Source organism: Jaculus jaculus, chromosome 4 (genome assembly GCF_020740685.1).
Source record: "Jaculus jaculus isolate mJacJac1 chromosome 4, mJacJac1.mat.Y.cur, whole genome shotgun sequence".
Lineage (NCBI taxonomy): Eukaryota > Metazoa > Chordata > Mammalia > Rodentia > Dipodidae > Jaculus > Jaculus jaculus.
In genome coordinates, this window is record NC_059105.1 from 118,806,793 (window position 1) to 118,820,886 (window position 14,094).

General features: G+C 47.7%; 2 protein-coding genes across 2 annotated transcripts in view; one reads left to right on the plus strand and one right to left on the minus strand.

Moving 5' to 3' along the window:
* Positions 1-14,094, plus strand: part of Cnga3 (cyclic nucleotide gated channel subunit alpha 3) — a 35,718-nt gene that overhangs the window by 1,877 nt on the left and 19,747 nt on the right. The window contains exons 2-3 of the mRNA XM_045148387.1: positions 9,686-9,799; positions 12,488-12,667. Coding sequence (XP_045004322.1) covers positions 9,686-9,799; positions 12,488-12,667 — 294 coding nt within the window. The remainder of the gene's footprint in view (positions 1-9,685; positions 9,800-12,487; positions 12,668-14,094) is intronic.
* On the minus strand, positions 1,058-3,200 carry LOC105944865 (interferon-induced transmembrane protein 3-like). Its single transcript, XM_045147678.1, has 2 exons — positions 3,105-3,200; positions 1,058-1,543 (listed from the first exon to the last, which is right to left on the minus strand). Exons 1-2 carry the CDS (start codon positions 3,113-3,115, stop codon positions 1,126-1,128), a joined length of 429 nt encoding a protein of 142 aa, XP_045003613.1. The 5' UTR covers positions 3,116-3,200; the 3' UTR covers positions 1,058-1,125.

Here is a 14,094-nt window from a genome sequence, read left to right on the forward strand (position 1 = left end):
ATACACTCAAGGACAAGGTGTCTGCATAAGATTCATTTAAAGGACTCTGGCATATACACAAAATAGGTAAAGTCTAAGATCACTGTTTTAAGGAGGGAAATGGTATTTGGTCAACCCACACTTTAACCTTCAAATTTCAGTCCTTGCAGAAAGTTATTTTTTTTTATTATTTGATTTATCCTGTGTGTGTGTGGATACATGCCCGTGCACACCAGGGCCTCTTGCCACTGCAAATGAACACCAGAGACTAGCATCATTTTTGTATTTGGCTTATGAGTGGCTTGAGAATTGAACCCAAAGCTGGAAGACTTTGCAAGCAAGTGCTTTTAACTCTTATGTCATATTCCCTGACCCAGAAAGTTTTAAAAATACAATTATTTAATTGAGCTTTGTACATTAAGACAGCAATCACTGTTTATTTTCAATGACAGCAAGGAGCTTGTTGGTTACTATGTACTGCCGGCCCTCCCCTCAGTGCCCCTGGGAATAAAGGAGCTGTTGTTTCTCTGTCTTCTGGGATAGCCTTGCCTATAAGTCTTTTGCCAAATTGGAGGCACAGTTTTCCATTTTTCTGTATTAAATTATCAGAGTTATTTTCCTAGTGGAAAGTCATAAGAAAGGATGACAATGAATTCTTTGAATGAAAAACATGTAAAAATAAAAAAAATTAAAAAATAAAAATGCCATGAGCTGGGCATGGTGGGACATACCTAATACCAGTCTCTGGGAGGCTAAGGAAATAGCATCATGAGTGCAAGGCCAGTCTGGACTACATAGGAAGAGCTTGACTTAAAAATGTTTTGGAGGCTGCAGAGATGGTTTAGTGGTTAAGTGCTTGCCTGTGATACCTAAGGACCCGGTTCAAGACTCAATTCCCCAGGACCCACATTAGCCAGATGCACAAGGGGGCGCATGTGTCTGGAGTTCACTTACAGTGGATGGAGGTCCTGGCACATCCATTCTCTCTCTTTCTCTCCCTCTCTCTCTTTCCTTTTTTTTTTTTTTTTTTGTCATCACCACATGGACTTTATTGAATTCACTACAGACAGATGATGTGGGATGGCGGCAGAGGCACATGGCTGGACAGGAAGTTCTTAGACGGTTCTCTTCTGTGAAAAGGCTTGATCAGACAGTGTTGACCCAAACAAGGGTGACAGTAATGATGGTGATAACGACCAGAAGGATGCTGAAGACCAGGACACAGATGTTCAGGCACTTGGCGGTGGAGACATAGGCTTGGGCCCCAGTCTTGTTACCCACCATCTTCCTGTCCCTAGACTTCACCGAGCAGGCAAAGGCAATGAACCCCAGGCAGCAGAAGTTCACGAAGAGCATGTTGAACACGGACCAGATGATGTGGTCAGGCAGGGAGACCTCGCTGGGCATGTTGATCATAGTTGTTCTGACAGCAGCTGAGCCGTGGGGTCCTCTCAGTTCAGCTACCTCATATTCCTCTTTGAGCCTCTCATAGTTCGGAGGGAGTCCAGCGTTGGTGGTCACAAAGGCCTGGGGAGTGTGGTTCATAATGCCAACCCGGGACCAGCTGTGAATGCAGCAGACAGATTCAGGTTCACTGAGATGAACTTCCAGACCAGGCACAGTTACAGAGGAAGGGATATTTACTGAAGCTTACAGATCCAGGGGAAGTTCCATAATGGCAAAAGAAGCTGGCCTGCTTTCACGGGCCCAAACCACAACTGGAAGTACCCAAGTGCACGCTCGCGCTCGCTCTCTCTCTCTCTGTCTCTGCCTCTTTCTCTGTCTGTCACTTTCAAATAAATAAATAAAAATAAAAATAATTTTAAAAGTTTTGGGAGGCCAGGCATGGTGGTGCATGCCTTTAATCCCAGCACTCAGGAGGCAGAGGTGGGAGGATTGCCTTGAGTTTGAAGCCACCTTGAAACTACATAGTGAATTCCAGGTCAATCTGGACTAGAGCAAGACCCTACCTCAAAAAAAAAAAAAAAAAAAAGTCTTGAGGATAGCTAGGTGTGGTGACATAGGGAGGCTGAGGTAGGAGGATCACCATGAGTTCAAGGTCAGCTGGGGCTATACAGTGAGTGAGGTCTGCCTTGGGCTACAGTGAGATTCTGCTTCAAAAAAAACCAACAAACAAGCAAAACCAGCAACAACAAAAAAGTCTTGGGGACTGGAGAGATGGCTCAGTGGTTAAATGTGCTTGCTTATCCAGTCTGTTGGCCCAGGTTGGATTCCCCAGCACCCACATAAAGCCAGATTCAAAACAGACATGCATGGCACATGAGCATGCCCACCCCCACATGTGCACACACCAATAAATAAATACAATTTTTGTAAGGGCTTTGTTTTTTCTTTTCTTGTAAGTTCAGTTTAACTTGATTACCTAGGGGCTGCCTGGCATATTTTTGAAGATATTGCAATAGAAAAAGGTTTAAGAATATGCTACAGAGATTTGCAGATTTGAGGACGGAAGGCACCCAAATCCCAATCTGTTCCCTGATGTAGCTATTTTGAGTGAGCATTTGGGCACAGGGGTCTGTGTCCTACAAAGCAGAGCTTTTCTTCATATTTCCCCCCCTACCCCCTGCCCGCAGCAGAGCCCAAAGCAATTATCACCAAAGAAAACCATTTTTGACCTGTTTCTCCAGGACCAAAGATTTAAAAATGCAGTGGTTTCAGTTCCCTGGTCACACGTGGCCAAAGACATTGGGCTCCTGTCATTCACAGTCCTCGGGCTTGAGAAGAGGGAAAGACTAACCAGGTGTCATGCTCTCTAGCCTCTGTTTGCTTTCTTGTCCCCAAATCATCCCAAGAAGACCAGATATGCCAGATGCTATACAGGACTCAAACCTGGGCCAATAGGTTTTGCAAGCACCTTTAACCACTGAGCCATCCCCCACTCTCCAAGATTTTTGTTGTTGTTCCTGTTGTTTTAAATAGCTTACATATGTGTGTGAGAGAGCGCACAGTTATTCCTGTTTTCATAGGAACCCAATGGCTGGAGACAAAGGAAACCTGCATCTTCCCAACATTCTTTTCTCTCTACAAATGAACTGCTAGGCTGAAACTTCCTCTTAGAAGTCATTTCAGACACAGGGAGATGGTTCAGTCAGTAAAGTGCTTACCTCACAAGCATGAGCAGCTGAGTTTGATCCCTGGCACTCGTGTTAAATGTTGAGTGTGCTGGTGTGCACCTAGTAATCTCAGCTCTGGAGAAGCACACAGGAGGCTGGCTGGGTAGCTAGTTTAGCCTAATTGGTGAGCTGCGGGCAAGTGAAAAAAAGATGGATGGGGTGAAGAGATGGTTCAGTGGTTAAGGCACTTGCTTGCAAACACTGCTAGTCAGGGTTCGATTCCCCTGTACCTATATTAAGCCAGATGCACAAAGTGGCACATGTATCTGGAGCTTGTTTGCAATTACCAGAGGCCATGCCTGCCCATTCTCATTCTCTCTCTCTTTCTCTGCTTGTAAATAAGTAAAAATATGTTTAAAAACAGCTGGACATGTTCCTGAGGAAGACATCTGAGGTTGTCCCCTGGCCTCCATATGCACACACCCACCTGCACCAGCACCCACACACATACACGTGCACCTAAACACTTAGAAACACACATTCAACACATACAGCGCGCACACACAGACGACGCTTCGTTGCATTGCATCAGTTGCCATCATCCTTGTAAGGGGCCACTTCAGGGGGTCTGTGCCTTCAAAGGCAGCATCACCACCTGGATTCCAGGTCTGCTTGTGCGAGAGAAGCTTCAGGTTTTCCTGGCCTGGTATGCTCATTTTATAGAGACCAACACCCCATTAAGCCCTTCCCCAGGCTTCTCAGTCAGCTAAAGGTAAGACAAGGACTTCTCCTAGATGCTCCTGCAATTTCTCTAAAACATTCTAGCTCCCAATTCTTGAATTAATTGCCTAAAGTTCCTCTTTTTTTCAGTGTCTGTTTCTCCTTGGGGGCTCAAATGTCACCTCAGACACTCAGTCCCTCTCCTCTCTGTCCATCTCCTCACCATCCGCTTGATGAGATCAATTTCTTTGAAAAGATACCACAATCGTGTAGGCACTTAATAATGGGAATACCTTCCTAAAATTGTCATCAGGCTGTGCAATTAAAGAGTATATGTTACTAGGGAAAAGAAACTTTTTAGTACCATTATAATCTGATGGAACTGCTTTGAGATCTGTGTTCCATTGTTGACAGGGAAGTTTTCTATGTCAATACCCCCAGGCCTTTGCCAAGAGTAAAGACTGGAGCTAAAAGATACACACTGAGTAGCAGAATTTCAGGCATCATGAAACAAGTGGGGAGAAGCATCAGAAAGGAAAAGCCTCCTTGGGTACTTTGAATTTGTGTCATAGAAGTTCTCCAGGGGAAAATGCACCTTTCTGGACTTGGATGTTTGAACAATACATAAATCAACATGAAATTGCCCTTTTGTTTTCCTTTATTTCCTTCATGAAAATGGGACACTTGAGTTCAAAGAGGGTAAGTGGCCAGTCCACAGGTGAGCCAGCTGCCTGGAATAAGGAGTTGGGTCTAGGCCACCCAGCTCTCCACTACCACCTCCTCTACCAGTAGATGTCACATAGTCTAAATTGCAGTGGCTCACAGCCTGTTAGTTTCAGGCTTACTTGGGAATCAGAGTGGGTTGCCTTCCTTACTGGCCTGCCCAAAGTCCTGAACATTGATTCCTTTACTACAAATGCAAAGAAACCTGGTCATATGCAATGAACGGACATGAGACTAAGCAGAAACACTAGAATGGCTGCATGGATGCTAGAGCCCACCGAGGAAGTGCTGGTGGGGACAGAACAATTCCATCCTTGGGATCTTCTCTGGATCAACCTCTCACCTAGCAGGTTACATGGTACAATGCTACACAGTGTACAGTGAGAAGATGTGAGTCACAGGGGGAGATTTGCCCCTGATGACGCCCATGTAATACAGCCAGATGGATCAACACCATGGCATGCTTACAGGGACCAATTATCAGACCTATCCCATTAACTTTTGTTTTCATCTGTACCATATATTAACATTTTTTTTTACAAGCAGAGAGAGACTAACAGAGAGAATAGGTGCACCAGGGCATCTAGCCATCGCAAACCAACTCCAGATGCATGAGCTACTTAGTGCATCCAGCTTTACGTGAGTACTGGGCAACTGAATCAGAGTTGTTAGGCTTCACAGGCAAGTGTCTTAACTTCTGAACCACCTCTCCAGGCCAAGAGCAGCTTTTAGAATGAGGTGGAAATACATTGGAAGCTCTACTCTGCCATTTGGCCTCTGACCTCAGGGAAGTTACTTGGCCCTCTGGACTTCCATTTCCTCCTTTATAAGGCTGTAATGTGTATTAAGTGGTAAAATGTTTACAGTTGATACATAGAAAGCTGTCAAAAAAAATGGTGAGTGGTTTGTTGTATTCATGAATGAGAGGATATATAAAAATGGTAGGCGAATCACTGTGAGTTCGAGGCCAGCCTGAAACTAGAGTGAGGGCCAAGTCAGCCTGGATTAGAGTGGGACCTTAACTCAAAAAACAAAAAAATTAATAAAAATTATTCCTCTGGGGCTGGACAGATGGCTCAGCAGCTAAAGGCACTTACTTGCAAAGCCTGACAGCCTGAGTTTCATTACTAGTACGCACATTAAACCAGATGCACAAAGTGATGCATGCATCTGGAGTGTGTTTGCACTGCTGGAGGCCCTGGTACACCCATAGTCACTCCATCTCAATCTCTCTCTTTCTCCCTCTCCCTCTCTGCTTGCAAATACATTTTTAAAAGTTAATGCTTTCTTTGCATACCAAAGATCCCAAAACATTGGGTGACTCAGATAAATGAAATTTCAAAACATCAATTGCAAGCTGGAGAGATGGCTTAGTAGGTAAGGCATTTGCCTACAAAGCCAAAGGACCTTGGTTCGATTCCCCAGGACCCATGTAAGCCAGATGCACAAGGTGGCACATGCATCTGGAGTTTGTTCGCAGTGGCTCTGGCTTGCCCATTCTCTCTCTCTCTCTCTCTCTCTCTCTCTCGCTCTCGCTCTCGCTCTCGCTCTCGCTCTTGCTCTCTCGCTCTCTCTCTCTCGCTCTCTCTCTCTCGCTCTCTCTCTCTCTCTCATTCTTTCACTCTGTGTGTGTGTGTGTCTGCTACTTTCCCTCTCTCAAATAAATAAATAAAATAAAATAAATCAATTGCATATGCACAAGTTAGGGCCATTTGAGGCAGGAACTTGTGGTGTAAGACTTGAGATTTTGGCTGTTGGCAGCTGGTGATCATCACTGACCATCGACAGTACACAGACCAACACGGTCACAAGGTGGTGGCAGTCCCCTGCACAGGTGCACAGTGGTGGCAGCGGGATGGCTACGATGAGAGCAGCCTTGAACCTGAGGAGGAATGAGTGAAAGATCCAGCCTGGACAGATGCAGTTTAGGTTCCCATCACTGAAGCTGGCCACAGAGAAGAGGAAGCTGGCTGACTGTGTGGGCCTAGCAGAAAAACGTATCACTACTGTGGGAAAGCTGGCAGAGAGGAGAGCCTGCTCGCAACTGGAGCTGCCTAAAGACGGCCTGAACGAGCTTCCCACTGCTGGAGATGCCAGGGAAGCTGCTGGAAGGGGGTGGCAGCTCAGCACCTGGAATTCCAGGACCCTGGCTTCTAATCACTCACCCAGGAAAGGCCGGAGCCTCGTCCTCATGTTAATTTTTCCCTCATGATTCACCCACTTCGTTAAGAAAATGGGTCAATTTGGAATAGGCCATTTGATAGAATTAATTTGCCTTGCCCAGGCTCGTCAAGTTATATAAGATGAAGGAGAAATCCCCAGGGGACACTGCCTGGCTGGATTTTTTCAGACTGACCAAGGTCAGGCATAGAAGGTCTTGAAAAAGGAAAGAAACCAATCTCAAACATATTCCTGGTCTCATTCCAAGCATTTCATCAACCACCAGGCTCTGCTGCCCAAGGGCCTAATATTGTACTGACTTGTGGCTTGTGTTACTGAGGTGGGGCTGATATATTGAGGTGTGGCCTGTGTCCACTGAGGTGGGCTGATGCACTGAGGTGTGGCCTGTGTCCACTGAGGTGGGCTGATGCACTGAGGTGTGGCCTGTGTCCACTGAGGTGGGCTGATGCACTGAGGTGTGGCCTGTGTCCCCTGAGGTGGGTTGATGGACTGAGGTGTGGCCTGTGTCCACTGAGATGGGCTGATGCACTGAGGTGTGGCCTGTGTCCCCTGAGGTGGGTTGATGGACTGAGGTGTGGCCTGTGTCCACTGAGGTGGGCTGATGCATTGAGGTGTGGCCTGTGTCCACTGAGGTGGGCTGATGCACTGAGGTGTGGCCTGTGTCCACTGAGGTGGGCTGATGCACTGAGGTGTGGCCTGTGTCCACTGAGATGGGCTGATGTATTGAGGTGTGGCCTGTGTCCACTGAGGTGGGGCTAATGTATTGAGGTGTGGCCTGTGTCCACTGAGGTGGGCTGATGCACTGAGGTGTGGCCTGTGTCCACTGAGGTGGGCTGATGGACTGAGGTGTGGCCTGTGTCCACTGAGGTGGGCTGATGGACTGAGGTGTGGCCTGTGTCCACTGAGGTGGGCTGATGCACTGAGGTGTGGCCTGTGTCCACTGAGGTGGGCTGATGCACTGAGGTGTGGCCTGTGTCCACTGAGGTGGGCTGATGCACTGAGGTGTGGCCTGTGTCCACTGAGGTGGGGCTGATGGACTGAGGTGTGGCCTGTGTCCACTGAGGTGGGCTGATGGACTGAGGTGTGGCCTGTGTCCACTGAGGTGGGGCTGATGGACTGAGGTGTGGCCTGTGTCCACTGAGGTGGGCTGATGCACTGAGGTGTGGCCTGTGTCCACTGAGATGGGCTGATGTATTGAGGTGTGGCCTGTGTCTACTGAGGTGGGGCTAATGTATTGAGGTGTGGCCTGTGTCCACTGAGGTGGGCTGATGGACTGAGGTGTGGCCTGTGTCCACTGAGGTGGGCTGATGGACTGAGGTGTGGCCTGTGTCCACTGAGGTGGGGCTGATGGACTGAGGTGTGGCCTGTGTCCACTGAGGTGGGCTGATGCACTGAGGTGTGGCCTGTGTCCACTGAGATGGGCTGATGTATTGAGGTGTGGCCTGTGTCTACTGAGGTGGGGCTAATGTATTGAGGTGTGGCCTGTGTCCACTGAGGTGGGCTGATGGACTGAGGTGTGGCCTGTGTCCACTGAGGTGGGGCTGATGGACTGAGGTGTGGCCTGTGTCCACTGAGGTGGGCTGATGGACTTAGGTGTGGCCTGTGTCTACTGAGGTGGGGCTGATGGACTGAGGTGTGGCCTGTGTCCACTGAGGTGGGGTTGATGGACTGAGGTGTGGCCTGTGTCCACTGAGGTGGGGCTGATGGACTGAGGTGTGGCCTGTGTCCACTGAGATGGGCTGATGGACTGAGGTGTGGCCTGTGTCTACTGAGGTAGAGCTAATGTATTGAGGTGTGGCCTGTGTCCACTGAGGTGGGGCTGATGGACTGAGGTGTGGCCTGTGTCTACTGAGGTGGGGCTAATGGACTGAGGTGTGGCCTGTGTCCACTGAGATGGGCTGATGGACTGAGGTGTGGCCTGTGTCCACTGAGATGGGCTGATGGACTGAGGTGTGGCCTGTGTCCACTGAGGTGGGCTGATGGACTGAGGTGTGGCCTGTGTCTACTGAGGTGGGCTGATGTATTGAGGTGTGGCCTGTGTCCATTGAGGTGAGGCTGATGGACTGAGGTGTGGCCTGTGTCCACTTAGGTGGGGCTGATATATTGAGGTGTGGCCTGTGTCCACTGAGGTGGGCTGATGGACTGAGGTGTGGCCTATGTCCATTGAGGTGATGCTGATGGACTGAGGTGTGGCCTGTGTCCATTGAGGTGATGCTGATGGACTGAGGTGTGGCCTGTATCTACGTAGGTGGGACTAGTCAATTTGCATTTAAAAACCCAGCTCTAATTATTGTGCCTGTTTGTAGAGGGCTGGGCCAAGTTTATGCCATGATCTGTACCCTCCTTCATCAGGGTGACAATAACCTACCAGACAAGTACCAGGTAACTGCCAGCAGAAGGTAAGCTAGAGAAGTTCGTGGAAGCAAGTGCATTGTATCTGTCCTTAGTGAGCAGATATCTATTAGACCCTAAATCTTTGTTCTGAAAGCATTATACAGAAATAGATACTATAGCCCAGTGTGATGGCACACACTTTTAATCCCAGCACTTATGAGGCACTGTGAGTTCAAGGTCACCCTGAGATTACGCAGTGAATTCCAGGTCAGCCTGGGCTAGAGTGAGACCCTATCTTGAAAAAACAATAACAACAAAAAAATGTGCTTAACAGAAATAGCTACTATGGTCCAAGACAGGGGGTACTGGGACTGCCCCCATCCCCACAATGATGATGACCATATCAGTATTTGCTACGGCGCTCTCACCTTCACCCACCTCATAGACAGTGGCTAGACATGAGCCTTTTTTTGCTCAGACTTTCTATAAATAAAAGAAAAAATCCCCCAAATAAGGATCTGTCCAAGGGGAACAGAAGTGAAGCACCCTTGAATTAAGAGAACTGCAATGATGGTTTTCCTCCTGCAGCAAGCATCTGTCCATCTCACTCCTCACTGTCCAGGAGATGGGTAAGCTTGAAATCAATTTAGCATGCCGCATATTTGATTTCCTAGGACCCACTCACCATGTGAGGAGACATCTTCCACACTGCTACAAGGGATTGCCATGGAGACCACAGGACTGGCTGGATCTGCTCGGAGCTCCTTCACCAGCCAGGGGCCAGCCAGGTAACTGACCTGACCCGGACTTCACCTTGGGAAGAGGGAGCCTGAGGCAGAAAGATGGTCAATAGGTTTCAAAGAAGACATATGCTGGATAGGGTTGAAGATTTGGAGAATGGGACAGAAGCAGAGCTTCTCAAAACCTGTAATTCCCATCTTCCTAAGCCAGGCATTTTGAATCCAGCAAAGTCCTAGAACCACTAACTTGGTCTTAAATTGCTTTAATACAATGCAATATTGAAGCCAGGCATGGTGGTGCACACCTTTAATCCCAGCACTTGGGAGGTAAAGGTAGGAGAAGCACCATCCTGAGACTACATAATGAATTCCAGGTCAGCCTGGGCTAGAGTGAGACCCTACCTCATAAAACAAAAACAAAAACAAAAACAAAAACAAAAGGAAGAAGAAGAAGAACTGATAGTGACTACTTATTCACTTCTGGAAGACTTGGTAAGACAAGTGCTATGCTGACGACAGTGACGGCCCTATTCTGAAGTCACACAGCAGGTTATCACAGGTATGTAACTACACTATAGACTACATTTCTTTTTTTGTTTGTTTGTTTTTGTTTTTGTTTTTGTTTTTCAAGGTAGGGTTTTGCTCTAGCCCAAACTGACCTGAAATTCACTATGTAGTCTCAAGGTGGCCTCAAACTCATGGTGATCCTCCTACCTCTGGCTCTCTGGCTCCTGAGTGCTGGGATTAAAGGCGTGTGCCACCACAGCCATTTTAGATTGCATTTTTGCAACAGCTCTGCTTGCCTCCAGTGACATCTATTTCCAGCTTTAATAAGCTGCCTTATGGAAGTCATTTCATCTTTTCAAGTTTAACCATGCCTGCCCCATGGGAGGCCGGGGGTGCATCAAGCCCAGGTGTCTTACTCATGGCTGGCCCTTAACAAAGTCTGGGCTCATTATTTCCTTCCACCAATTTTTAAAGAACTAGTGCCATGGATTTGCATAACATGCATTCTATAGTTTTTTTTATTTGATTATTACCAAAAAGTCCAGTTCTCTATGAGCTCATCAGTTTCCATTGTGGAGAATGCTGCACCAAGATTTTCAATGAGCTGGTTACAGCTGGGCATTGAAGAGGTTCTTGATGTTTTGTTTTGCTAATCAAACGCTGTCTTGAGGCTCTTTGATGGCAAAAAAAAAAAAAAAAAAGAGAACATCTTCACGTTGTCTCAAGGTAACAGGCCTGGGCAAGGTCAGAGGGGTGCTGCTACACTAGTCATACAGACCGGTGGGAATGAAGTGCTGGGGAGGCCTCCCCTCATGTTCTCAGAGATCCTAGTGGTCACTATGCCTTTGCTTGGCATATCTCCCCCATTTCTGGCTTTCTCTTCTCATATATCCTCAGGCTCAAGGATGATTATGACCTTCACCATATGACCTTGATGAAATACCCAGCTCCAGATTGGGGAGCTCTCAGTTGTTTAGAGACTTGAGGGACTCACTGTGGGACAGCTGTCCAGCCCTACTGCTGTTGGCTGGAGCTGGAGGTGAGAGAATGACCTCCTTGGTTCTCCTGCAGCACAGGAAGGCAGGAGGTTGTACCTGCAGCTGAGAGGCTGGGCCAACAGGCCCCTCACAATAGCAGCAGCTCTCAGGACTCTATATAGGATGCTTTCATACTTTTGTGTTCTCCTTGAAAGGACACCAAGTATGGTTATGGTCAGGAAACACAAAAATTCATGTCTTAGTTGTAGGTTGCTTAGAGCTGATTTTATTGGGACTATCAGAATGGGGCTCTGCAGGTGCCAAGTGAAGGAGATGTAAAGCAAAGCCAGAGGAATGAGGTTGGGGTAGAAAGCAGGCTGAGGCAAAATTCCCATAGGAATGTTCCAACTAAGATGGGAACATAAGCTACACCTCAGGGACTGAGCTCATGGCCAGCTTCCCACAGCCTGGTTCTAGAAAAGGGACAAGAAGCTGCAAAGAAACTTCTGCTGAAGCCTTGGGAAGGGACTGAAGTTTATGTAAGAAGAATTAGTAGAGTAAGCATTGGGGAATAATCTATACTGCATGTGGATGCTCATCCTTTAAACCTTGCTCTAACTTCTCTGCATCTAAGCGTTATGTAGTTTTCCTATTCCTGGGCTTAGTGATCATAACAAGAGCTCTACACTGAGCAAGAGGAATGGAGGAGAAAGGCTTTCCGAAGCCCCACTGGAAGGAGCATACTTGTAGAGAAATGAAAGGACAAAGCCATAATAAAGAAAGTCAAGGAGACTCTTGGGCTGGAGAGATAGCTTAGTTGGTAAAATTCTTGCCTTGCAAGCTGGAGGAAGCAACTTCGATCATCAGAACCCACACTGAAAAACAAGAAGTCAGACATGATGGCTCATGCTTGAAATCCCAATGCTGGGGAGTCAGAGACAGGATAGGGCTTGCTAATTGATTAGCCATTCTAGCCTAATTTGTAAGTCCCAGGCCAGTGAGAGACCCTATTTCAAAAAAGGTACCAGGCAGCTAAGGGACAACATCCAAAAGTTGTCCTTTGGCCTATGCACACACACATTCTCTCTCTTGTGTATTTTTCTCTAGGTAGAGGGAGAAGAAGAAAAGACCCCATAATGTAGAGATTCAATCCTAAACTATAGACCACCCCCAGACCCACTCCTGTTGGTCCTGGGCCCCTCAAGGCCAGATAGTAGGCTTTCCTCATCCTTCATGTCTGTTCCCTTTCCAGGGTGTCTCATCTCATCGTCTCCCTGCGTGCTTGGGCCGCCAGGCACTTACACCAGGAGAACCAGAGTTCTGATTCCTTTCTGGATCGTTTCCGAGGAGCTGAGCTCAAGGAGCTATCCAGCCGAGAAAGTGGGGCTAATCCCAACATGGACTGCCAGGGGCTACCGGACAGAGGGAGGAGGTAAGAAGCCAGAAAGGGAAAAGGGGCCATCTGCACCAGCTGGGCACAGAAAGCATCTGCTTTGATGGGTCTCCAGTTTAGGCATCCCAGAGAGGCCCCAGAGCACCATCTGTATAAACCATTACTTGAAGAAGGCATGTCCTTCAGAGAATGCCACATGCTCTAGCATCCTGAGTCCAGGAAGCCCTGCAGGAGAGGAGACCCTTGAACCAAAGAACTCAGCCTCACTTAAAGCTGAACCCACCTTACACAAAGCTCCCAAAGTTCATCAGATGTCTCGATCCTTAACAATCTTTCTCCACCAAAGACCCTCATCCAAACTATACTGTGGCCCATGTTGCTTGAAGCACAGTATTCAATGGGGATACCTAAATTGTACAACTTTATGCATAGAGGTACATGAATTTGCCTGGGTTGGTATCATTTGCAAGACGAATTATCCATGTCAGGTTTATAACCATTAGGAGGGATAGACTAGGGGAAGGGGAAATGGGGAGAACTTTTCCTTCTGGTAGAAGGATCTGGGGAGTAAAGCCTCTGGGTTTCTTCTTGCATGGCTCACAGCCCCCACTGGAAGGTATGCCCCTGGCCTTGGCTAGCCTCTCCTTCTCCACACATGCACAGGCATCCCTGCCTCTCTTGTTTGTGGAAAGCCCCTGCAGGATGAGGGGGAATTAGGCAGCCAGCCAGAAGAGAGGGCCCAAAGGAGGAACACCTGCTCCATCAGCACAGCTCAGCGTCTGATCCAGCCATCCCATCAGCTCTCTCGCTTTCCTCCTACTTCAGAGCCAGCCCTTAGCCCAGGCCAGTCAGCTCAAGCTCGCCTGAGCCTGACGGTAAAGCCCACCACAGTAAGATTATAAATAGATGCTCAGCACACAGGCAAGTCCGCTTTTTCGCTCCTACTGTACTTCAAGGTCTCTGCTCTGGTAAGCCCCCTCATCTCGACCCTAATGGGCCTGGTAGGCAGAGATGGAGGGGGCAGTGACGCCGCACTCCCATGTGGTCTCCTTACCCCTTCTTGCCATCCACATGGCAGGAGCTCTCTGCATTTTCTCCTCTCCCCTTCTCTTAATCTAATAAAGTCTAAGTCTTACCCTCTGGTATATGGATTTAATTCTTTAAATTCATAGGACAAGAATCCAGATTTATTGGTTCATTGGCATTGGCAGGGGGAGCCCCAAAATTTCCATAACACAGTATATGGATGTGGGGATATCATGGGTCAGTGACATCAATTTATTTGTCACTGAACATCCAAGGACCTCTTTAAGACATCAGGTTAGTCGGGAAGGGAACAGAGGTCAGACCTGGAGAGAAAACTGGCTTTCCCTAAACTCACAATCAGTGAATTATCATCCAGAGCCAGGAAATAAGCAAAAGATAAGACAGCTCCATTTTGAGGCTATCAAGAGGTTAATACTGGG